At 37.6% G+C, this 23,798-nt stretch overlaps 2 protein-coding genes across 8 annotated transcripts in view; one reads left to right on the top strand and one right to left on the bottom strand.

Annotated features, from left to right (window-relative positions):
* Positions 1 to 16,948, top strand: part of LOC113533549 (receptor-type tyrosine-protein phosphatase mu) — a 201,819-nt gene extending 184,871 nt beyond the window's left edge. For all 7 annotated transcript variants that reach the window (XM_053227520.1, XM_053227519.1, XM_053227518.1 and 4 more), the window contains 10 exons: positions 2,640 to 2,756; positions 3,192 to 3,346; positions 5,102 to 5,237; positions 7,201 to 7,350; positions 7,906 to 8,079; positions 8,883 to 9,014; positions 12,368 to 12,493; positions 13,419 to 13,582; positions 14,365 to 14,500; positions 16,147 to 16,948. In XM_053227520.1, coding sequence (XP_053083495.1) covers positions 2,640 to 2,756; positions 3,192 to 3,346; positions 5,102 to 5,237; positions 7,201 to 7,350; positions 7,906 to 8,079; positions 8,883 to 9,014; positions 12,368 to 12,493; positions 13,419 to 13,582; positions 14,365 to 14,500; positions 16,147 to 16,200 — 1,344 coding nt within the window. In that variant the 3' untranslated portion in view covers positions 16,201 to 16,948. The remainder of the gene's footprint in view (positions 1 to 2,639; positions 2,757 to 3,191; positions 3,347 to 5,101; positions 5,238 to 7,200; positions 7,351 to 7,905; positions 8,080 to 8,882; positions 9,015 to 12,367; positions 12,494 to 13,418; positions 13,583 to 14,364; positions 14,501 to 16,146) is intronic.
* A 5,396-nt stretch (positions 16,949 to 22,344) lies between these two features.
* Positions 22,345 to 23,798, bottom strand: ly97.3 (lymphocyte antigen 97, tandem duplicate 3). Its single transcript, XM_026925724.3, has 4 exons — positions 23,777 to 23,798; positions 23,383 to 23,485; positions 22,983 to 23,105; positions 22,345 to 22,583 (listed from the first exon to the last, which is right to left on the bottom strand). The coding sequence occupies exons 2-4, from the start codon at positions 23,429 to 23,431 to the stop codon at positions 22,477 to 22,479; spliced, it is 279 nt and encodes a 92-aa protein (XP_026781525.1). The 5' UTR covers positions 23,432 to 23,485; positions 23,777 to 23,798; the 3' UTR covers positions 22,345 to 22,476.

The following is a 23,798-nucleotide window of genomic DNA, read 5'->3' as shown; positions in this document are numbered from 1 at the left end:
ACCCATTTGAGTACATTCACAGGTGTAATGAACATGAACAAGGTGGATGAATTACTCGATCATAATTTTTCCCCCAAAATGCTTTTGGAGGAGAAACTATATGCAGATATATTGTATGGCCAAAATGACACTGACCCTGTGCACAAAGTGAGGTCTATAATGACATTTGCCAAGGTTGGTGTGTAAGAAACTGAGTGTCCTGCACAGAGCCTTGACCTCAGCCACACTGAACACCTTTGGGATGAAACACTGACTACATGGCAGGCCTTCTCACCTGACCTCTTGTGGCTGATTGGGCACAAATCCCCACAGCCATATTCCAAAATCTAGTGGAAAGCCTTATAGAAGCAAGATTATAGCAGCAACTCTATAGGACCAACTCTGGAATAGGATGGTCAGGTTTCCACATACTTTTGGCCATATAGGATAGACTAATCGGACATTGTCTTGTCAAAAGGACAGATGACAGAATTGTAAGTTTAGTGTTTAACCGTCACTGATTATGTCCATAATTCTCAGCACAGTATCAGCCTCGGAGCTGCCCCTCCATGGGCGAGCAGGTGGCATGCACTGGCCAGGCAGATGTGCCCTGCTGCAGGCTGAGAGTGTGTGATACTAATCTAATGCGCCCTGCTGCTGGTGACGGGAATGTCGAGAAAGTGTGTGTGTGTTGGGGGGGGGGGGGGGGTTGCTGGAGGTTCCCCACAGAGAGCCATAAACCCACTGCTGTGCTCTTCCACCACCCATCTGCCTCCATCCTGCACCAAACACTCAGAGAAGCGAGGGCCAGATCAGATGAGCCCTGCAGGGGAGGGGGACAGGGGGAGAGAGACAAGAAAATGGCAAGAGAAAAAGGAAGAATGAAAGAATATATGGAGAAAAGGGAGAGCTCATATAATTTGTTATTCTCTACACGTAGTCTATGATATACACATCACTGCATTAGTCAGTCAATTTATTTGAACATTTATGATCATGCATGCATGTCTACATGGTCCATAACACGCCCACCTCTCTCTCTCTCACACACACACACACGCACTCACACACACACGCACACACACACCACACAGCTCTTAATTGATGGAATAATATAATGGCTCTGGCCTAATGTAATCTTGGCGGAGATTGAGATAGAGCAGTTTGGGTTGTGGATTTCTCATCTCAAGTGTCACCAAGGGACCTCAACTTTTGCTCTCCTCCTCCTCAACTGTCCCTCCATCCTCCAGTCTCATTTCCAGCCTTAATGACGCCGGAGAGCCACCAGAGACAGATTGAATCTTTCCATGGCTCTGTGTGTTTCAGATAGGAAAAAAACCCTTTCAGAGACATTAAGCAGTTTTCAGCTACTGCTGTATCAAATGAGATATTAAGATGTTTTGTGCTGCTAATGTAATAACGATATTGTCAGCTTTCAAATTGCAGATTTAACTATGTCATGTATGAGAGTGTGATGTTTATCAGGATAATATTGGAACATAAAGAGGCAGTGGGTCTGAGCTCAGGGTATTGGATGTCATATTATATTTAGTGAAGCTTAACGTGAGAATGAGACGGCATTACAGTGTGAATTATGTTTTCGTCGATACCTAAAAAATCTATATGGAGCTTTAGCTGGAGTTTTCTGTAGAACAGAAGGGACCTAAGCCAGCATCCACTTACAACATGTCCATGATTTTTGGACCATTGTAACTCACTCGTAACTCACTCGTATTGATTCACTGCATATTTTCTGTCTGACATTCAGATCTATTTTGCATATTAGGGATATAATGCAATGACACTATCTATTCTGTATCTGTTTTGTGCTCCAAATATCCATATATGTATTTTGATTTTAACCTGAGTGGGCGTGGAGTAATCCATAAGGCTTTTGTTTGTTTGTGTTTTTGTTGGGCTGTTTTTTGTTTTGTTTTGTTTTGTTTATGCTGCTTTCACAGGTATTCTTTTTTGTTTGTACCTGACTGTGTTATTTTCTAACAAATGTAAATGGTATTAGTAGTCTAATTTAAACATCGTGACCCTGATCAGGCAGTTACTAAGGATGTTGCACATGCATTGCACAGCACTGTGGTGTTTCTTTGTCCCGCGAGCTTCATTTCTGACCGCTCAAACTAATCTCATCTGCCAGCAAAAACCTCTCACTCGTGTGACTTCCTGTGGGATCCTGATTCCGATGCGCACCTCTAGTCTCAACCATATGCCCTGAGAGCCTTTCTGGCAAGCTTTCTAAAAAAATGCTTTTAAATTAAACAGTGCACCTCCTATTTGTATTTTTATTTGTATTTGTTTAGAACAAGTATTTGGTTATACCCCTACTGCATGCGATTATTACCAATGAGTAATGGGTTTGTAATAAAGCTTCTTCAGCTTTATTATTCCTTTATTACTTGCCAACTTTATCACAGCACACTGTTTAGTACCATAACTGTTTGAAAAAAGATTGAACAAGGTTAGTCTTACAGTAATACGCTGCAAGTTAGATTGCAGAACATGTTCAAATGTAGTTAAATGTAGACATCCTATCTAAGTAATTAATAAAATACTTTTATTCAAGAGCAACATGAATATTTAAAGTGATAATATAAAAGAGTGATTTTGATAATGATTGTAATTGCATGTGTGTTTTATCTTTTTAGGTGAAATGCTGTAAGTACTGGCCGGATGACACGGAGATATACAGAGATATGAAGGTGACGCTGATAGAGACCCAGCTCTTGTCTGAGTATGTCATCAGAACATTCGCCGTGGAGAAGGTGAGGGAAAAAGAAAGACCTTAACACTAAAACTTTACTGAGAGGCAGCTGAAGAAGAATACACCTAAGCCACAGTGTGAGCAGTGTACTGGCTTTATGAATTTGTAGTAAATGCGAGTAGACATGCTCATCTTTCTTCAGATCACATATGTTCCATCTCGCATGCCTTTAGAGAAGGGTGACTGCACACCACAAAGTATTTTCTCCGTTCATTAATTTCTAATCTTCCTCCTAGTCTCAGAATAGATTGATACAAAGATAACCTGGCTTTCGTGCATAATGCTTTTTTTTCCACAAGAATAAAAATAATGGAAAAATGTATAGAGTTAGCGTTGTCAAGGGCATTTTTTAGTATAACACAGGCTATGCATGTTAGATAGGTGAAAATTCATTTTGGTAAACAAGGTTTCTGTTATGTCTCTCTTTTTTTTGTAGAGGGGGGCACATGAGATCCGTGAGATCCAGCAGTTTCATTTCACAGGCTGGCCGGATCACGGTGTGCCATACCACGCTACAGGCCTGCTGGGCTTCATCCGCAGAGTCAAGGCCAAGTCAGCTGCCAACGCTGGCCCTATTGTGGTTCACTGCAGGTAGCACATCACTCCCTAATCATTCACAGGGCCTTTTTTTTTAAATCAGTGCATTGGCTAATTTGCTAGTAGCCATGTTAGACTGTTTTATAATTTTAAACAGGCTTTTTCAGTACTACTCTACTCCTAATAGCGTACATCATTACAGTTATTGATTATAGTGATTATAAGTTCAGTATAAGCCCAGTGGCCTAAACCTACTAGATTTTCAAAAAGAATGAAAACCTTTACAGACATGCTACATTAAGCTAATTACTACAAATAAGTGAACCTCTGTCTCTCCCAGGAGTGCCACTTCAGCACACAGTTCTGTGTTTTTGTGTCACCCCACTGAGTTGGAGCTGATTTATGATAATCCATATTTACTAAAATGGGTTCAGCAGCAGGTTCAAGTCCAGCAGTGTCTGTCCATACAGCTCTTCTCTTACTTCACCTCTGCTGTGTGATCTAAATCATATTATTTAATGGTCACATGATTGAAAATTGGAGGTATTGTAGGAACATTTTATCAAAATGCATTCCAAATGAAATAAATGCTTAATGTATATACAGTGTACTTGTAGTTTTGGTATGAATCAGAAATACATTTAGAAGTAGTGTACATTTACATGTTTACTTGCCAGACTACAAATACCAACATGCCTAACTCCCTATCTAATATTACCAAGGCTGATTTAGATTGTAGGTTTTTGTTTGTTTGAAGTGTATGCAGTGTATGGTTATGCTTTAATGTAATTAAATATCATAATATGTGAATAAATATCAAACTGCTTTAAACAAATTTTAGAGGCTGAGAAAGTGACCTTGTTAAAAGCTAATTTCTATTTCCTAGGAGCACTAACACATTTTTTGACCATGATACTAATATATATTTTTTTCATTAAATTATCACTAACTACAATTTAGTATGATCATTGTCATCATTATCTTTATTATCATTAATTATAAAAAAATAAACTATAGAATGAGAAACTGAAAAAAGCAAGCATTCATGAATTGTAACGTGTTTCTGAACCTTCACCGGGGTGACTGGCTTTAACAATTTTACATGGCACAAGAGACAGTGAAACTGATGGACCCGAACCAAACAGACTGACTGAAGAGTGCATCTGTTAAAAATAAATAAATAAATAAATAAAAGATTGAATATTAAGATCTACATTGCCTGAGAATTGGATCACTCTTTGTCAGTTTATGAGACTGAATAAAACCTTTTTCCTTCCAAACAATGCACAATTACTCAACAGACAAAAATACAGTCTAATTAAATTCTGGGGTCTAGAACTAAATGCAAAAATGCACAAGGCATAAAAGAAACCTTCACATAAAAGGTAAAAGAGATAAAAAAAAATCAAGGTTAAAATTTATGATTATAATGTTAAAAAGGCTATCGGCATCTAAGTACCTTTGCACACACAGCCGGCTAATAACCTTAAAAAACAAATCTATACTACTATACTGTATGTAATTCTTTAGCCAGTTTACATTAAATCTATATTTTCATAGCCTAGCTTTAAGATAGGTTCTCTAAAACATAACATGCACAGACATTACATTTCTTTCTGGTTTCACTGGTAATATCTGCACAGTAGATAGGGATAAGTGAAACAGCACTTTACATCTTCTGTCTGGCACCTGAGACAGATACCACAGGAGAGGTGAGATCCTCTCAAAGCCTTATGTTTGGTTTTCGTAACTCTTTCTACATGGGACATTAAATAAAAGACTGATTTTTGTGATTGTTTTTTTCTGCAGTGCGGGGGCGGGCCGGACAGGCTGTTTCATCGTGATTGACATCATGTTGGACATGGCTGAGAGGGAGGGCGTGGTCGACATCTATAACTGCGTCCGAGAGCTGCGATCTCGCCGGGTCAACATGGTCCAGACTGAGGTACTCGTTTCTCAGCTGACCTCTAAACTTCCTAATAAAAATAATGGTGTCTTGATTTTTAAACCTTTCAAGGTATATGGAGATGACAGATAAGCATAAGACAGAACTATGGGGTGACAGCAGGGATAGGAGGAGATAATAAGATAGACCCCAGGACAGAGAGAGAGTGAGAGAAATGTAGGGCAGTGAATTAGAGAGACCTCAAATAGTCTGTAAACTGTGTGTTTATCCATTCATGTTCCTGTCTAAAGCTGCTTTGACTCTTTTTAGACAATCATCAAAGCACTCTCAGTACTTCCTGCCTGTTTAAGAGCCAATCAAGACTTAGAATGTGACACAAATCAGGTGGTTATAAGTGCCATAAAGATGCAGGAATAGCTATGGGCGAACATTACTTCGATTCTACTGCTCTCGACGATTTTATGCTGAAGAACTCTTTACTTTTCTGAACACAGACCATCTGGACTGAGCTGTAGACTAGCTGAATGCACCATTTCCCTGTAATTCCGTTTAGATCACAAGCATCATTGGATTTAATGGGCAAATGTTTCATAGATGACATCTGGATTGGGATTTGAGTAACAACGCAGGCAAAGCTTTTCTGATTCATCCTCCACAAGTTCAGTGACCTTCAAACTGTGTGTGTGTGTGTGTGTGTGTGTGTGTGTGTGTGTGTGTGTTTGTGTGTATGCATTTTCCCTCACAGGTGTTTGTGCATGTTGACATAGCCCTTCACCCTGCAGGCACTTGTTACCTTTTTATGTGCATGTTCAAACTGTCTGTGGTAATTTGCGACAACGGAAAGTGATTTGTGTTGCAAATCTGATGGTTCTCATTAAGAAGAGAACACTCATTCAAAAACATTTTTTTAATTTGGTTGTTCTGAGGTTGATTGAGATCACAGCTGTGCTCTGATTGGTCACGGCAACAGAAAGGTCAAAGATCATTAGCTACTCTAGCAGGCACGTTAATTATGGAAGCACTGACCCTGTGTCATGATTTAGTCAAAAGTGACAAGGCCAGATTGTCTCCAAATGTCACTTCAACAGTGATTTCCATCAAAGCATGGAATCATCTGTTCGTGAATGGGGAAATGGGATGTGACCTCACAGCTCTTGTCTCCGCTGACATGTTGAGAATAAATCAGAACTATTTTAGATTGGCAAAATGTACATTGGCACAACTCAATTTGATTTCCTTGCTAAAAAAAAAAATTACTTCAGTGCAAGAAGCACCATTACATTACAACTTAACAACTTTTTTATAAAGCTCATGTGATTAAGGATTTTAATGCCCTCAAATTAAAGTGGTAATCAAATTTGCATTTATAACACTGCTATGAAGCACTATGTACAACTTCTACAGCTTTTCCAAAGTGTTATGAATGTGTTTATAAAAGCAAAATAATAACTTTTGAGATAAGGATTAAAATATTTTTAATACAATACATTGTATAATAGGATAATATAATACATTTTTCTCTCTTTCATTTAAAGATAAAGTCACTCTAATGCCACTTTATGGATTCTGACATAAGCGTCATTGATTTCATAAAATCCAAATGAATGTGTTGTAGGTACCCAAATAAAGCATTACAAAATGTTCCATGGTAACTAACAATAAAGATGAGGCAGGTGAAAAATTTCCACAGAATATTGTGGCCCATTTATTGAGGATTTCTAGGCCATAGCACTGCTCTTTTTACTATTTTCTGTTTTAGAGTGTTTTACAATGACTCCAGTGTATTAGATACATTCCACAACAAAAACTCACATATTCTTACGCTTAAATAACTGAATTTCTTCATTTTCTTGGATGTACCAACCGTAATAATTATTAATGTTCGTTATGGTTTCATCAACCAGCAATACTAGCATTGTTCTATAATGCACATAATGATCCTTTAACTGAAGTAATTAGAAGGCGGGTTACTGAAATATTTTAATTGTACATTCTGTTTCAGGAGCAATATGTCTTTATCCATGATGCCATTCTGGAGGCGTGTCTTTGCGGTGACACCACCATTCCCGCCAATCAACTCCGCTCCGTGTACTACGACATGAACCGATTGGATCCGCAAACCAACACCAGTCCAATCAAAGAGGAGTTTAGGGTAAGAGAGAAGCAGATTCCATGAAGTTTGGGAATGAGCATCCAAAAAAACTGGAAACATCTTATCTTTACACCAACATGGTCACATACTTACAGTTGTGCGACAATTGGCATGACTCAGTGTGTATGAAAGATTAAGGGTTAAGGTTAGACACTTGTTATTACTTCAGTAATATGAAAATGAAAAAAATCCAATCTGATCCTCTTCCTGTATTAAATTCATTTGAACATTTCCTCAGCATAGCCCACCATCTTTAATTGGAGCTTGTAGTTCAGAGTATTAGGGTTAATGGAGTGTAGCTTTTGTTAATAATATTTGGCTTCAAAATTTTTTTTAGTTTTTGGTTTTGTCCGATTTTGAAATAAGAATTACTGTAAGCTAGGGTTAGGGTTAGGGTTAAAAAAAAAAAAACAGAAAAGTTCATGCGTGTTAGAGATCTGCACAGACATTCTGAACAGTCTTGCTTGAAGGCCAGTACTACTACAGTATGTACAAGTATAATATACAGTTTATTAGTTTCACCATGATTTGTGTGAATACATGTGTGTTATACAGACGCTGAACATGGTGACCCCCACGCTGCGCGTAGAAGACTGCAGCATTGCACTACTGCCACGGAACCATGAGAAGAACCGCTGCATGGATGTGCTGCCTCCTGACCGCTGCCTGCCCTTCCTCATCACCATCGATGGAGAAAGCAGCAATTACATTAACGCTGCCCTCATGGATGTAAGAAAGCCAAACCTCCTTACATCTACTCTTCTCACATTCTCTTTCTTTCAGAACTACTGAAAACAACAGCATGAGCATGAAACAATATTCATCTCAGTGAAAGTGCTTGATTTACAGAGCTGCTGAGCTGACATGGTGGTTATTTTTTAATAAGGTGGGACCACAAATTAATATATTGAGGTCACAAGTTATGCTTCTTGTGGTTTTTTCAGCTCTATTTGGTGGCCACAAAATAGTCTCTCAGCGAGACAGAGAGAAATCAATTGAATTAGACGAAGTGGCCTAAGGAACCTCGTCATGGAGATGATTGATAATGTTACAGTGTAGTTCAATCTTGGAATGACACATAAAGGACGTACTGGAGTCACTGACATGGATATACCATTAACCTTTGTCACCTTCTCAAAGTGAATACACTTTTTCATCCATTAAATAATTAACTGGAGCCAACGTATTAAGTATGTTGTTGCCACAACATATTGAGTCATGGACTCAAGTTACACAATTCTTGGCCATGACTTTGGGGTCTCCTGGTCACCACAAAATAATTAGTGGCAATTGATACTTATTTTGTGGTCTTGAATTATTAACTGCATATTAACATTACCACATACAATACTGATTCAGAGCTAGCCAAATGTTCTTTCACATCAAATGAATTACTATTAAGATGGACATATTGGGATGACATTATCTATTCCACCCTTTAAAGTATCTATATTTGTACCTATGTTGCTTCCCATTTTTCATCCCCACCGCTCTTTCTCCTTCCCTTTTCCTCCCTCTCTCTCTTTCAACAGAGTTATAAACAGCCTTCTGCATTTATCGTTACCCAGCATCCTTTGCCAAACACAGTGAAAGATTTCTGGAGGCTGGTCCTGGACTATCACTGCACGTCCATTGTTATGCTCAATGATGTGGATCCTGCACAGGTGAGGACAACTGGATGGATGAACTAATGGATGGATGGATGGCACATTTATTTGCTTTTTACCTGCCCACTTGTTAATTATGTTAATAAAACATGATTGTAGGAACTGTTATAGGAAAGGATGTGACTGTTAACACCCTAAAGCTGATTATTTTCCAATAACAGCACATCCCAAAGTGTTTTATTCCTCTTGCTCCACAGCATTTTGTCAATTCTAACAATTTTCATACTTTTTATCCAATTATATTTACATTTCATGTTGAGGATTGTTCATGAACAAGTTAGATCTGTGAAACAATGTTATAACAGCACCAGCCATCTCTCTTTTTTTTTTTTGTTAGTAAAAAAAAGCTTGTCATGTTACAGAGAAACCTCAAAGCCCTCCATCTTGAAGACTTCCCTCTGAGTGAAAACCTAAAGTTACACCTTTATCTCTGACTGTTATAAAGCATTGACATTGGAGACTCCTTCCAAAAATATTAAATAAATGCAAAAAAACTTTAACATATCAACAATTACACACATTTTTTAAATCTGTTTATATGGAGTACCCACCATACAAGTCTATGTGTAAGTTGTTGCTATAGAAACGATAACATATTAGAACGAGTGCCTTAATATCAATCTTAATATCAAGCAGCCGGAGCCATCTGCTGTTCCTTGTGATCAGTCAGATTCAAGAATTCAAAAGCACTCTAGTATATCTCTAGTTAACTTATGCATAATGAGGAGACCCACCTAAGCCATAACATGCTGTATGTGCAATGCATCACAGGTATCTTTTAAATACTTTATCTCTAGAAATAGAAAATTCAGTTTAAGGTTGTTATTTTGGTAATTACATTAACCTACATTTACATTAATGTATGACTTGGTAAAGATCATATCTGTGGAAATACGCAGTGTGATAAAAGGATGGTAATTATTCATGTTAGACATCAAACGAGTAATCAGACAGAATAATTAAAAATGAATGACTAGCTGAGGTACCTCTGTATGTGCTGTGTAGACATAGACTCCAGTGTATATTTGTGCAAGAGTGTGAAAGGGTTCTGTGTGTCTGTGTTCGTGACTCTGCATGAATGTGCAATCCTCTGTGTGTGTGTGTATGTGTGTGTGAGTAAGAGACTCTATGAGGGTAGCAGCCTGAGGCTCTGTCATAAAACCCCAGAATCAAAGCTAAGAGGGAGGCACAGAATCCCACCATCTCTCCCTCCATCCCACCAAAACTCATCTCCTGCTCCACTCTCTCCCTCTTTCCCCCTCTTCTCTCACTAAGGACTCTTTCATTCAAAATTCTAACTGTAGCTACTGAGACTATGAGGTCTAGGTACCAGGGGCATACATATACACCACACACACTCTAAATTAGACAGTGAATATTTCACTCTCTCCCTCTCTCTCATTTTTCTCCCTCACTTATAAACACATACACCAGCTCAGATTCTCCTACTAGGCTTCCAAGCATAAAGTCAGAATTAGGACTGGACAGTGTAGTATGCCTTGCTGTGTAGTAAAAAAAAAATCCAGATCTATCTGCATTCTGGCCGAGTACCTTATCCTATTTCTCTTTCCATAACGTTATGAATAATGTAACTCATAACATTTCCCACATGACACTACTGTTAATGGTAATCACTATCAACAGCAGCATCAAGGTCTAATTTACTTGATATTTGGTTTTATTTGGAAAACGAGAGACAGTTTGAAAAAATGTTGAAAAATGCTGTGACAAAAAGAACATTTGGATAGATTTAGTATATTTTGATAAAACAGCTTTTATCCCACACATAAATTGTGATTTCATGACCTCTTTTCAGAATCTCATGGCTACATTAAATTGTAAAAAAATCAAATGCAAAATAATAGGATTTGCTGGATCAAGTGCTATTTTATAAGCTGCAGAATAGTTGGGATGGAAGCCGTATTGACAGCATAGAATAAAAATGCTATTTTCCTCTTCAGTCTGCATTTTCTCTAGCTGATTTTTTGGGGGGCTTAAAGGCATGTGATTTGTTTAAAAGAAGTGGTCTAAAGCCCCATCTCAGATGTTTCTACTCAAGAAAAATCTGGCAATGTCAGAGGTGTGAATTGCACACAGGTAATTCAGATGATTGCATAATCTGAATGTAGCAGCCAGAAAATCTACTTAAGCAGCTGCGTAATCCAACTCTGAATATGCATAACTTTCCCTGTGTAAATATTGCTGGAACTTTTGAACTTAAGTTGCCAGGTATTCTATCCGAAGTACTATCCCAATTTGTCAAGAGTGTCTTCTATTCTGGATTTTAGCAGACTTATGTTATCTGGTGCTGTCAATTTCTCAATTGTAAAAAATGTAGTTACTTTGGGCCGTTTTCAGAGATGGAAGCCAAAAGTCGAAAAGTGCATGCATAACTCTGATAACTTCCGACTAACACTTAAGTTATGTAGTTTCAATAGTTTGAGGTCTGAATACCAATGTGCACATTTCTGTATTAAACCTTCACTGTGCCCTTGTAACTCATGTCTGAATATGGCCCTTTGAGAGAAGAGTGAACATGGGCTATATTAGAGCTCTGACATGAAAAGAGATGGGCATAATGCTGGAGCAGGAGCATCTCAGTGCCTGGTGAGATCCCACTCACACATCCATTATAGAAATCAGGTGACGTGCAGATTTCTTGCTTTTAGCTTGGCATACACATGCAGGTGGGTGCTGAATCAGTGCTTCACTTGGCTACAGTGCACCAGCCTGGGTAGATTCACACTGTCTGATGCTCTTAGCAAAGCAAACAGTGCTTTCTCCCTGCAGCCCACCTCCTTCCCTAACCTACACATCAAACACTAAAGAGCCAGCCTCACTCTGCCAAAAGACACTCATACAGGCTCCATATCCTCTTCTCATCACTTATTCCTTTACAAAAAGCAATGCAATCATGCGCCTGTTGTCAGAGAATGAAATATGTAGCCAGTGTGGATCATTTCTAATGGAAATGATCAAATGGGAAATGATTTGAATATATGAATAAATAATGAAAAGGCAAAGATCTGATTCTTTGTGAGACTGCATGGCTTTATTCATGCTATCGCCGTGACATTCAAAGCTCCAGCAGATAAATTTTTTAAAACGTGTTTGAATTGTTTTTTTGTGCACATTTGCTGATTCTGTTTTACTGTTTGCATTTTTGTAGCGTTCTTCTTTTTAGTGTGAGCGTTTGTAACATTCATCTGAGGGAAAGTGAAAAATGCAAGTTTACAAGAGCAATGTTTCACAAATTTTAATGCTAGAATTCCTACTAGTGTAATGGTAATCTGTGTGTGTGTGTCTGTGTGTGTGTGTGTGTGTGTGTGTGTGTGTGTTTGTGTGTGTAGCTGTGTCCTCAGTATTGGCCAGAGAATGGGGTACATAGGCATGGTCCTCTGCAGGTGGAATTTGTGTCAGCTGATCTAGAAGAGGATATCATCAGCAGAATATTCCGCATTTACAATGCTGCTCGGGTGGGTTTTACACACACGCACACACACATACACACACACACACACACAGGCTTAAGACTCCACATCACCTTACTTGCTGTAAGTTAAGCTTCTTACAGGACGTCCATGACTACACCAATCACAACCTGCTGATATACTTCACTCGGCCCACCAATTCCTGCTCAGCCTGCAGATATACTCCACTCACCCATCAACCCTTCTCAGCCTGCTACTGTACTTATCCTACCAATCACTGCTCAATCTGCTGATATATCCCTTAACCACCCCTGCTGACTTACTTTATTCACAACTCCAATCATAACACAGCCAGCTGACTTAAGTTGATTCATCCCACCAAACACAGCACAGCTAGCTGACTTACTTTACTCATCCTGCCAATCACTGCACAGACAGCTCAATTAGTTTGTTCATCAAAGCAGTTGAGCCTGCTGACTTATTTGTTCCCACTAATCACAGCACAACCTTCTGAATTAATTCACTCATCCCATCAGTTACAACACAGGTATCTGTCTTACTTCCATCCAACTTTCTGTAACTGCTCAGACCAATGTTTTAATTTGTTCATTCCACTAATCACAGCACAACCTGCCTACATACTCTTTACGCCAATCACAGCACAACCTGCTGACTTACTCATCCCACTACTAATCACAGCACAACCTGCTGACTTCATCTCACTACTAGTCAAAGTACAACCTGCTGATTTCCTCATCCCACTACTAGTCACAGCACAACCTGCTGACTTCATCTCACTACTAGTCACAGAACAACCTGCTGACTTACTCATCCCACTAATCACAGCAAAGCAGGTGCCTTACTCATCCCACTAATCATAGCACAGTCTTCTGACTTAATTCTTTTACAATGTTACAGTTAATACGGACTTCCTACTGACTTACAGATCGTGTGTGTGTGTGTGTTGCAGCCTCAAGATGGCTATCGTATGGTGCAGCAGTTCCAGTTCTTGGGCTGGCCCATGTACCGAGACACACCCATGTCCAAACGCTCCTTCCTCAAACTCATTCACCAGGTGGACAAATGGCAAGAAGAATATGACGGAGGAGAGGGACGCACTGTGGTACACTGCCTGTGAGTTACACACACACACACACACACACACACACACACACACTACTACCAACATGTTCATCAACACACAGTAGTACATAATTCATTGTCTTCCACCATTCTTCTTTCTTTCTCTAACCTTACACATTAGCCTCATCACGTTGAGTCTCTTCTGAGCATATTAAATCAGTTTTTCTGTTCTCATGTCTCCAACTGCATGAAAACAGATCAATAATCATTAGAGCATTAATTAACAATTAATTAATCCATCAGAGGGTTGAAAGCCTCTTCTCTGTGCTGTACTAAGAGAAACATCACCCTCTAGTGTCAAAATACACTCACTACAAGGCGGCCCACCAGTACTTTCTGCACTTCCTTTATGCTAGAAAATTAAAGAAAGCCTTGATAATTAGCTGATGAGTTAAAGTGTGTTAATTACAGTGTTGAGTCCCTAGGCCTGGATAATTATTATAATTATAATTATAAATGTAGAAAGTGTAGCGTGTGTGAGCATGTAACTCCACAACAGCTTTGATATGAAGTGGACGTGTGGTTTGACCTCATAAAGAAAGGTGATTTATTTTTTTTTTAAAAAACGCAGATTTTATTTGAAAAACAAGGTTCAGATTAACTGTTAGGGTTTGCATTATTTAGCTACATTAATTCATAAATACCTCACAAAGATGACACACCTAACTAAAAAAATGCACCTGACTGGATGTTCTTTTTTTTCTTATTTGATTACTGACTTATGGCCTGTGTGTGTGTGTGTGTGTGTGTGTGTGTGTGTGTGTGTGTGTCAGAAATGGAGGCGGACGCAGTGGAACATTCTGCGCCATCAGTATTGTGAGTGAGATGTTGCGACACCAACGCTCGGTCGATGTGTTCCATGCTGTCAAAACTCTGCGGAACAACAAACCCAACATGGTGGACTTACTGGTATTCACACACACACACACACAAACACACTTTAGTGGCACAGACACACAGAACAACCTGATAAAATTACAAGAACAGGATCTATTTTGTGTAGGCTTAGGCATAACTCAGCTACTCTGTGCTGACATGGGTAGGGTGGCAGGTGTGGCATTTGAAATATGCTGATGCACCCACTTTAATCCGGAGTTGTGCTAATGCCTAAACAGTATTTTCTTCACTTTAAGAATGCCTTCAAAGTCCTGTCCTATTTCTCACAACCCAGTTTTGTGAACATACACTATAAATGTCCAACTCTCCAATAATGTAACAACATTTCAGATAGGATACTTATACATTACTAACTAAATGCAACTGACTGATTGTCCTGCTCAACTCATCCTTCTAATCACACCTCAGTCTACTGACCCATTAATCCCATTAATCACTGCCTTGCCTGCTGACCCACTAATCCTACTAATCACAGCAATGCCTGTTGACCCACTAATCCCAGTAATCACAGCACAACCTGCTGACCCATTAATCCCAATAATCACAGCACCACCTGCTGACCCATTAATCCCACCAATTACAGCACAACCTGCTGACTCACTAATTATACTAATCACAGCACAACCTGCTGACTCACTAATTATACTAATCACAGCACAACCTGCTGACTCACTAATTATACTAATCAGAGCACATCCTGCTGGCTCACTAATTATACTAATCACAGCACAACCTGCTGACTCACTAATTATACTAATCAGAACACAGCCTGCTGACTCACTAATCCCACCAATTACAGAATAGCCTGCTAATTTACTTTACTCATCCCATCAATAAAATTACAGCCGATTGATTTACTTTATTTACCCCACTAATCACAGTACAGTCTAGTGGCTTACTTTACTCACCCCACCAGTCACAACCTAGTGGCTTAAAATACTCATTCCACCAATCATAGCACAGCATACTGACCCACTAATCCCAGTACAACCTGGTGAACATACACTATGAATCACACCCTACAACAACATACTAACAATATAATTAAGACATTTCACCAAATTTATAACAAAATTAAACTAACTGAATTATTTTAGGTGTAGCAAATAAGAATAAGCATATCTTGTTGCCAAATGTGAAACAGGCAGTTACGCATCATAAATTTAAAAAAATCTGAAAATACAATGTGTTACAAAACTAATTGGAAACCCGAATTTAATTTATTACCATCATAGAAACGAAAACATTTGCTTTTATTTTTGTCAGTAAAAAATACATTATATGGTCACATATATGGGCGTGCTGGTCAGGTGTCCACAAATACATAGAGTGTATACACAAGTTACATCTAATTGTACAAGGGCACCAAGATGTCACTTTTTAAAAGGAATGAGAGAGGTGATTTGATTGGCTATCACCTAACCACACCCCCTAATATATTCTTTCTAACCCCACCCTTTTTTTACAGCTAATATAGAATATTATTAGACTGTTCTTTAATGTAGTGAACAGGTTCTACTTTACAAAATTATATAGAAATATAGATAAAGTAAAACTACTGTAAAAAAATACATGCAGAAAGTCGATATTTGTCTCATTTCAGATAATCAGAATCTGAATAAATGAATGTGTGTGTGTTTTTGTTGTTGTTTTTGCAGGATCAGTACAAGTTCTGCTATGAAGTGGCTTTGGAGTATCTAAACTCAGGCTAGCTGTGCTAGCTATCAGACAACATGGACATGCTTTTGGATTTTTTTTTTTTTTTTTTTGAAACAGTGGATGCTCAGTGTGTGTACAGCACTAGCAGTGCAGTGTGTGCGTGTGTGTGTGTGTGTTTGTGAGTATGTGTGTGGTCAGCTTGTATATTTCAAGAAATGTTCATTTATCTGACCAGGCTTTTTCAACTACTGGAAGAGTACAATATATTGTCCAACCGTCTTCTAACTGAAGTGTGTGTTGTAAATGAAGCCAGCTCACGTTCTTCTCTCTTACTTTGGCCTCTGTGCCCTTTGGTATCATTTTCCAGCTTTTGCGCAGGACCTTCTGTGTATGTTGTTGTAATGCTTTCCATTTCTTACTGACGTGTGCCGAAATGCTCAAGTGGACACCATCGGGGCAAGAATCAAGAATCTAAATGTTATTTTATTGTGTAAATCAGTTGTAATATGGTAATGAGCAGAGCCAATTAGTTTGCCAACCATAGCGTCATTGCGTATTATGTGCCATGTTCAAAGGATCCAAAGCTTTTTTTGGCACTTTGTTTTTGATATTGTTTGTTTATATTGTAAATATGATCAGTGTAGTGTATTATTTATTCACGCTGTGTATTTCAGTGACAATCGTGTACTGGGTTCATTGGTTGAATCACCCAGAATGTATTGTCAGCTTTGGTTCATCTTGTTTGAAGAAATATTGTACATGTTTAAATATATACTGTATGTATCATAGCAAAAGAGAAAAGACTTGACGTTATTATTTATCTCACAAAATCTACAAATCTGTTCTTTCTGTCGGATCCTCTCTCAGTTTGTGTATTTGCAGATACACAACAGAACAGGAATCACTGCACTGGTTAGGTTTGGCGTTCGATGATAAAACTTTTTAGCAGGGAGACTATATAATGCCTCATTTGGAGCTGGTAAGGGAGTAAAGTCCATGTATGTTGCGTTCATTTGTTTTTCATTTCTAAATTAAAATGAGAAGACAAGGAAACAGCTTTTTATTTTCCATCCATTTTCTGTACTGCTTATCCTATAAAGGGTTGCAGGGAGCCTGAAGCCTATCCCAGGGGACATGGGCCACAAGGCAGGGGACACCCTGGGCAGGGTGCCAACTCATCACACACACACACACACACACACACACTATGGACAATTTAGAGATTCCAATCAGCCTAAAACACATGTCTTTGGACTGGGGGAGGAAACCCCAGAACACAGGGCAGAGGTGGGAATCGAATCCCCACCCCTGCCCGTGCGAGGCAACCATGCTAACCACTAAGCCATTGTGCCCCCTGCTTTTTATTGTTTCCACTTGTTTACCCAAACAAACTATAAAATTAAACATTCATGAATCCAAATATGAAAAAAAGCCACTGCAGTAGATCTCAGCATGAACAGAGTCAACCTAGAAGTAGGCTATAAGTACACTATTCTAACTTTATTCTCTTTTCAGAATAGATATGAGACAAATGGGATCATGTGCAGAAATAAATTTTGGGTCATTCAAATATTCTTAAATTGCAGCACCTGGAAAATCCTTCTTTACCGTCACCCTCTTGCTATTTTTAAGAAGTGATTTATATTAGCAGTACATCAGGCACTCAAGCCAATCTTTAATCTACCCTTCTTGCTACGAGCTACCCAGTCATTTCTGATACATCCAGGTCATTCAAGATTGTTCATTTATTTTAGGCCCATAATGAATCTGAAATGATGAAAAACAAGCAACAGAGAAGTACAAGAAAAAGTATTTTGAAAATCTCCTTTACATATACAGTGGGGTTCAGAAGTCTGAGAGCACTAGTCAAAATGCTTCTGTTTGGGAGTCATGGAAAATCTGACCTTTCGTACAAAGCAGTTAAAATGGTCAATATCACAAATTTGCTTGGGAAATTATGCAACATCTTGACTATTCAGCATTCAAGAATTCTTTCTTTTTTTTTTAAATTTCCAAAATTCTAAAACTTTTTTGTTTCCAGTTTAAATATAATAATAATAATAATAATAATAATAATAATAGTAATAATAAAAACTTTTGGATTCCACTGTATATATTTTTTTTCACTTCAAAATGTAAAATGAATGAACGTAACATACTCAAACACAGTAAAATACATCAAATGTAGAATTAAAAATATTTAAACTGAGACGTATCATGGCAGCTCTGCTTGTGTTCTCTCAGAGCTGTAGGTGGTGTAGGTGTGGTCTGAGTTGCAGAGGGATAACCACAGGACACACTGGTGCGACGCAAAGGTAAGGAGACACTCTGCCACACCTCTGAACATTCTGTCTGAATCACAAGAACATGTTTACACACACCCCCTCTTCCAAAGTCATCTATCAAATGAAATGATTGTGTTCAGCAAAGTGTGTGACATTTGAAGTTAGCATGTTTTAGAAGGACCAACATGAAAAGTAATAGTAGTGTCAGGCTTAGCAGATAACCAGGATTTACAGCCTATGAGTTGTACCTTTTGTGTACAATTGATTACTTATAAAAGATTAGCAAATTGAATGAGTCTTATCTTTTTTTTATTTAGAGCCTGATGAATGTGAAATCTGTATTCACATTGAAATCTTCGGCTGATTTAAATAGTGAATGCTGATTATATATTGAATAACTGAAAAAAGCTGCTGTTCTCACAGCAGACAGATAGAGCTTCTGTATCTTTACTATATTTATACTTCAAGAAGTAGTGAATAGAGTCGTGTTGGCATTTTGCCTTGGTAAAGGTGGCCAATGTAAGAGCACCATATTTTGATCATCTAGTTCTGTACCTACATCAGTGGATGCCTTGGATCCTCACCCAAATTCAAGTTGTCGTCTGTGACAGCAGGGCTGGACTTAACCAAGACAACAAACTCTGCCTAATTAAAATGAATTTATCCATAATTTGGACTTTGAGCTGCATGCAGATAACTATGCAATAAATTATTGTGCATGACAGTCATGAGTAAAACAAAGCTGCAAACTCAAGGACATTTATTGCTGTAAGGTTGCTGGGTTTTAGTTTATTCTTTAAGTTTAGAGTCAATCAAGTGCAATTTGATCCCAAGTCCTTTAATCAAGTTTCCATTACTGACACTCCAACCCTGACCCTAATCTTTGTAGCTATTCATATGAAGTAAATCATGAAAATTTTTTAGACACCATGCAACAGACCATGTTGGATACTCGTGTTATATATTTACCTGTGGTTCTAAGAACCTCGGGTGGTGAGAATCAGCTGGATGCCTTCTTGTGCTCATGTGCATGCATACCAAGACCTTTCGGCTAATTCACAAAATGATGTATGATGTGGTATTTGCAAAAAAAAATAATAATAATAATACAGCTGTTCAACAGCCATCTTACTTATTATACTGTCATACAGGCATCACACACCTGGTTGTTCTCATCTAAGCTATGTGTCACAATACCAGTGGTAAGCCAAAAGAGAAATTCCCACCAATCTTGAGGGTATGGTTCAGATTTGACCTCTTTTTCAAATGTACCAGATTAAAGTAGGAATAGCCTGCTTCATTTTGAGTACAGTTATCCAGAGGTACAGTGCAGGGTAAATGCTTTAAAATACAGTTACTGACTTTAATCATTCACAAATTAAAGAATGAGTTCAGGTGTAAGCATGCAGTGTCTTTACATACAGTGCCATCTTGTGGAGCTTTATAAAATACCATTTGTCTCAAACTCAGAAAATCTTTGCATGTCACTGACTTTTATCTGTAGCAGAAACTATTATATAAGCCATATATATATATATATATATATATATATATATATATATATATATATATATATATATATATATATATATATTTATATAGTCTATATGTATTTATATAGACTGAAAGAGATTCTCCATTATAAAATATATTGCTTAATCTGTGTAGGTTTATTTAAGCAAATAACTAACTGACATCACTTGTTCACCACTAATACATGATAAAAGAGATTTTTAATGATGTTCATTACAACGGCATGACATGTTTGATGTTCATGTTAAAGCTTCAAGTCTGTAATGCTGATGATTAACTGGCCTTGTGAAATATGAATATGAAAATATAGGTTTTAATATCACCTGATCAGAGATGACTACAAACTAAAAAATATACTATATAGTGTATAATACTATAAAAATATCTGAGAAGGCATTTAGAGTATACAATAATAATTAGAAGCCTGGCTGTACTAAAAAAACCCATAAATAAACACAATAATACTCTATACAATACAGCAAAAATAATACAAACACATGCACAAACACATGTTATAGTGTAATCTATGGATTAATTAATCAATAACTTACTAAAAGGTTAACTACTGCTACTAACTTTCTAACTAACAATATGGAACTATCTAGAACAATGCTAACTATGTATGCATGTACGATAATGACCACAGCAAATGAAACAAGCAATTAACTCACAAATAACAAAAAGTAATAGATATTTGATATTTGTTATTTGTTAGAATACTAGTTTACACTAATATAAATAAAGAATAAACACATTCTAAATGACTATTAAACCATTATCAACAAAAACAGCTAAGATATGGATGTCTGTTATTCACAGTCACCACTATCACTAAATCAACACACAAAAACAAAGTTCGCTTTAAATAAGAATATTTTAGAGATGACTGAGGGCACGTCCACATTTCATTCATGCATTCATACAGAATTCAACAAGCCTGCTGATTTTTTTATGTTGAAATAAAATCATTTAAAGATTTATATGCAGCCTAATTATTACTGACTATACATAATACAGAATATTTATTAATTCACATTCCCTTAGGATGAGTGCAATATTTTATACAGTATGCATAGCAGCTTGGCTTACATTTTTTTAGATCACTGACATCGTGTTGGTGTTATTTCATATGCACAACTGATTTCATTGTATTTGCAGTATAACAGGTATACACTCCTGAGCAAAAGTATCACAGATCACTCCTGGGCAACAAATAAAAGAGGGGAGATGGGGCCAAACCCATTTTTTTATCTTTTAACGGTCTTAACAACATATCATTGGTCAGGAAATTAGCAAGAATTAAACAAATAGATAAAGGAAGTTAGTATGGGAGCTTTTCTCTTTGATTTCTTTAAATGTTTAAGCCTTGTTGCCCTTGATGGGCTGCATCAGGTTTGGCAGACACCCAAATAATGACTTTTAAGAAAAAAAAAAACATCCCAGAAGATATTTTTGACATGTGTTTAATCATTATCATGATTTTACCTTTGCGTACAAAAGGCTATATAAGAATTTCCCTGTTTCTAGCTTTTCCCCAAACAGTTCACTGCAGCGAAAATAAACCAGCAAATGGTGACACATGACGTCTCAGGAGCGCATCTGTTTAATTCTTGCTAATTTTCTGACCAATGATTTGTTGTTAAGACCATTAAAAGCATAATATTTGACATTTTGGGCTTGGCCCATTTTTTTGCCCAGGAGTGTATGCTGAATAGAGTAGATAGTGCTTTCATGGAAGTGTGTTACGCTTGCGCTGCAGCAAGACCAGCAGTTTTGAAAAGTGTGTGCTGTGGTTGGCTTCAAGTGTCTTGAAAAAAGCACATGTTAGTCTTCATTCTTCCTGGTTGGTAGCTATTGTATGATCAGGGAGAACTGGTGAGACTGGGAATTGGCAAATTGGCCAAATTGGGGGAGAAACCCAAAAAATTATGGTTAATTATGAAATGGAAATCTTATTTTTCAGAGTGGTTTTGAGAACAGGTATTTGGATACTGGTTCGGAGACATCAGCAAATATTTGGAGCCTGTAAAATGCAGCCTTAGTGTATTAAAAACCATGAACCACAAACTTGTGAAATATTATTAGTATTAGACATTATAAGTATGTGCTGAGTGAAGAGTGTATTTTATAACAGTTTTAAAGATATTTTAAAGAGTATTCTACACTGTTGGGCAGTTTCATTTTATGCTGTGGATGATTTTGTAAGGATTTCTATGTGTAAATGCGAGAGAAATTTGGTGGAAAATGATAATTAAGTTGTACCATTTTTCCAGCCATTTCAGTAGCAAATAAAACTTTCAGGACTTTAGAAAAAGTTCTAAATTATGCTTTTCCAATTTAAATTACAAATAATAATAATAAAAAAAAAAATACAGTATATGAATTTCATGCATATTATTTATTTTTTATTTGAGTCTTTCCTGTTAGAATGTTAACCATTATCCACAAACTTCTAAAACATTCTAGACATGGATGGATATTGGCAGTGTGAAAGGTCAAAGGCCAGTTGGATCACAGGGTGTTACAGAGGTCATTCTGGCAGCAGTTGACATTCATGTAGGCGTTCAGCTTCAGAAACTCACAGTCAGCCATGGCCGTGCACCTCTGGTAGTGTCCAACTGCAGTGAAGAACACAGACAAGTCCGCTCGTTTAAACAGTACTCTCAGTTCTCTCTACTGCTAATGGAGATATTTGTCTGAAAAGTGTCTAATTTCAGCTTGTAAAGAAGAGATGTTGCGAGACACGTGTCTATATGAATAGAGCTTGGCTTCATCTATAGCTACTCAGTTAATAGAAGAAATAACTGTTAAACAGCTACTTAATATAAAGGCTACAATCTTATCATCTTTGCACTTTTAGAAGCAATTAACCATGCTACTAATCTACATCCATGTGCATTTGCGGTTGTGTGTGCACTCATTACAGTGAAAAACGTCCTTCCTTCTGTTCAATATCACACCACTACTTTATCTGCACAGATAAAATAACCAAAATACATAACAGAGTAGATGCTCACATGGGGATCTGGTGAACTTGACTGAGACGCAGGTGTCTTTTTCAGCAGGACAGGTCAGCTTTGTGATCTGACATGCCCCACCTGCCTTCTTGGGCTGGCAATGGTAACACTCCAGAGCCGTCCCTGAAACACATGTGGAGGTGTAGCACATATTACACACATGACTAACTATGACTAACAAGAGATTAGCTGCACTGGAAACAGTATACATTACAGCAATCATAGGTGCCAATGCACCAATTAGATACCCACATAACCATTTCCTTAACCGTCATGTAGTTTCTGTGTTGCGCAAAGCTCTCGTTAGTGTTGAACGTTATCATAGCTCATGCAGTGAAGAAAACAGAGATGTCACAGTGACAAAGAAGTTTAAGTGAGGCTGTTGGCATAACACACTCACCGCTGGCTACCAGTAGTATCAGAACGAGGGCAAAAACCAGGCTTCTCATTTTTCTGCTGAAATGCAAACTGAGTACAAATAGAGTGTGACCAGTACGCCGTAGCTGAAGCAGATTTAACACAAAAACATGCAGATGTAAATCACATAAATCACAAATCAAAACTGCATATACAATATGAAATAACTTTTATTAGAAGCACTTTCTTACTTTGTCATTTTAATCATTTTAAAAATAGCAGTCTTTTGTTGAATTGTACAACTTGATCAAACTAGCATAATACTAGCATCTTTCCTTCTACATTTTGCCAAATAGAATCTACTGCAATTACAGGTTTCAATAACAGAAAGTTACAAAGCTCTGAGGTAAAACATATGCAAGTCGTACACGTCTTACCTTTCCGTCTCAAATCTGCTAG

The sequence above is a fragment of the Pangasianodon hypophthalmus genome, chromosome 21, assembly GCF_027358585.1.
Source record: "Pangasianodon hypophthalmus isolate fPanHyp1 chromosome 21, fPanHyp1.pri, whole genome shotgun sequence".
NCBI lineage: Eukaryota > Metazoa > Chordata > Actinopteri > Siluriformes > Pangasiidae > Pangasianodon > Pangasianodon hypophthalmus.
Note: the sequence above shows the minus strand (reverse complement) of the source record. Positions and strands in the feature narration are given on the sequence as shown.

Excerpts from the sequence above, each read along its gene's own strand:
- ly97.3 (XM_026925724.3), bottom strand. The coding sequence starts at position 23,431 with ATGAGAAGCCTGGTTTTTGCCCTCGTTCTGATACTACTGGTAGCCAGC. Across the intron at positions 23,106-23,382 it reads GATACTACTGGTAGCCAGCG|GGACGGCTCTGGAGTGTTAC; the intron begins GTGAGTGTGTTA and ends CATGTGTTTCAG. Across the intron at positions 22,584-22,982 it reads CAAGTTCACCAGATCCCCAT|TTGGACACTACCAGAGGTGC; the intron begins GTGAGCATCTAC and ends TCTTCACTGCAG.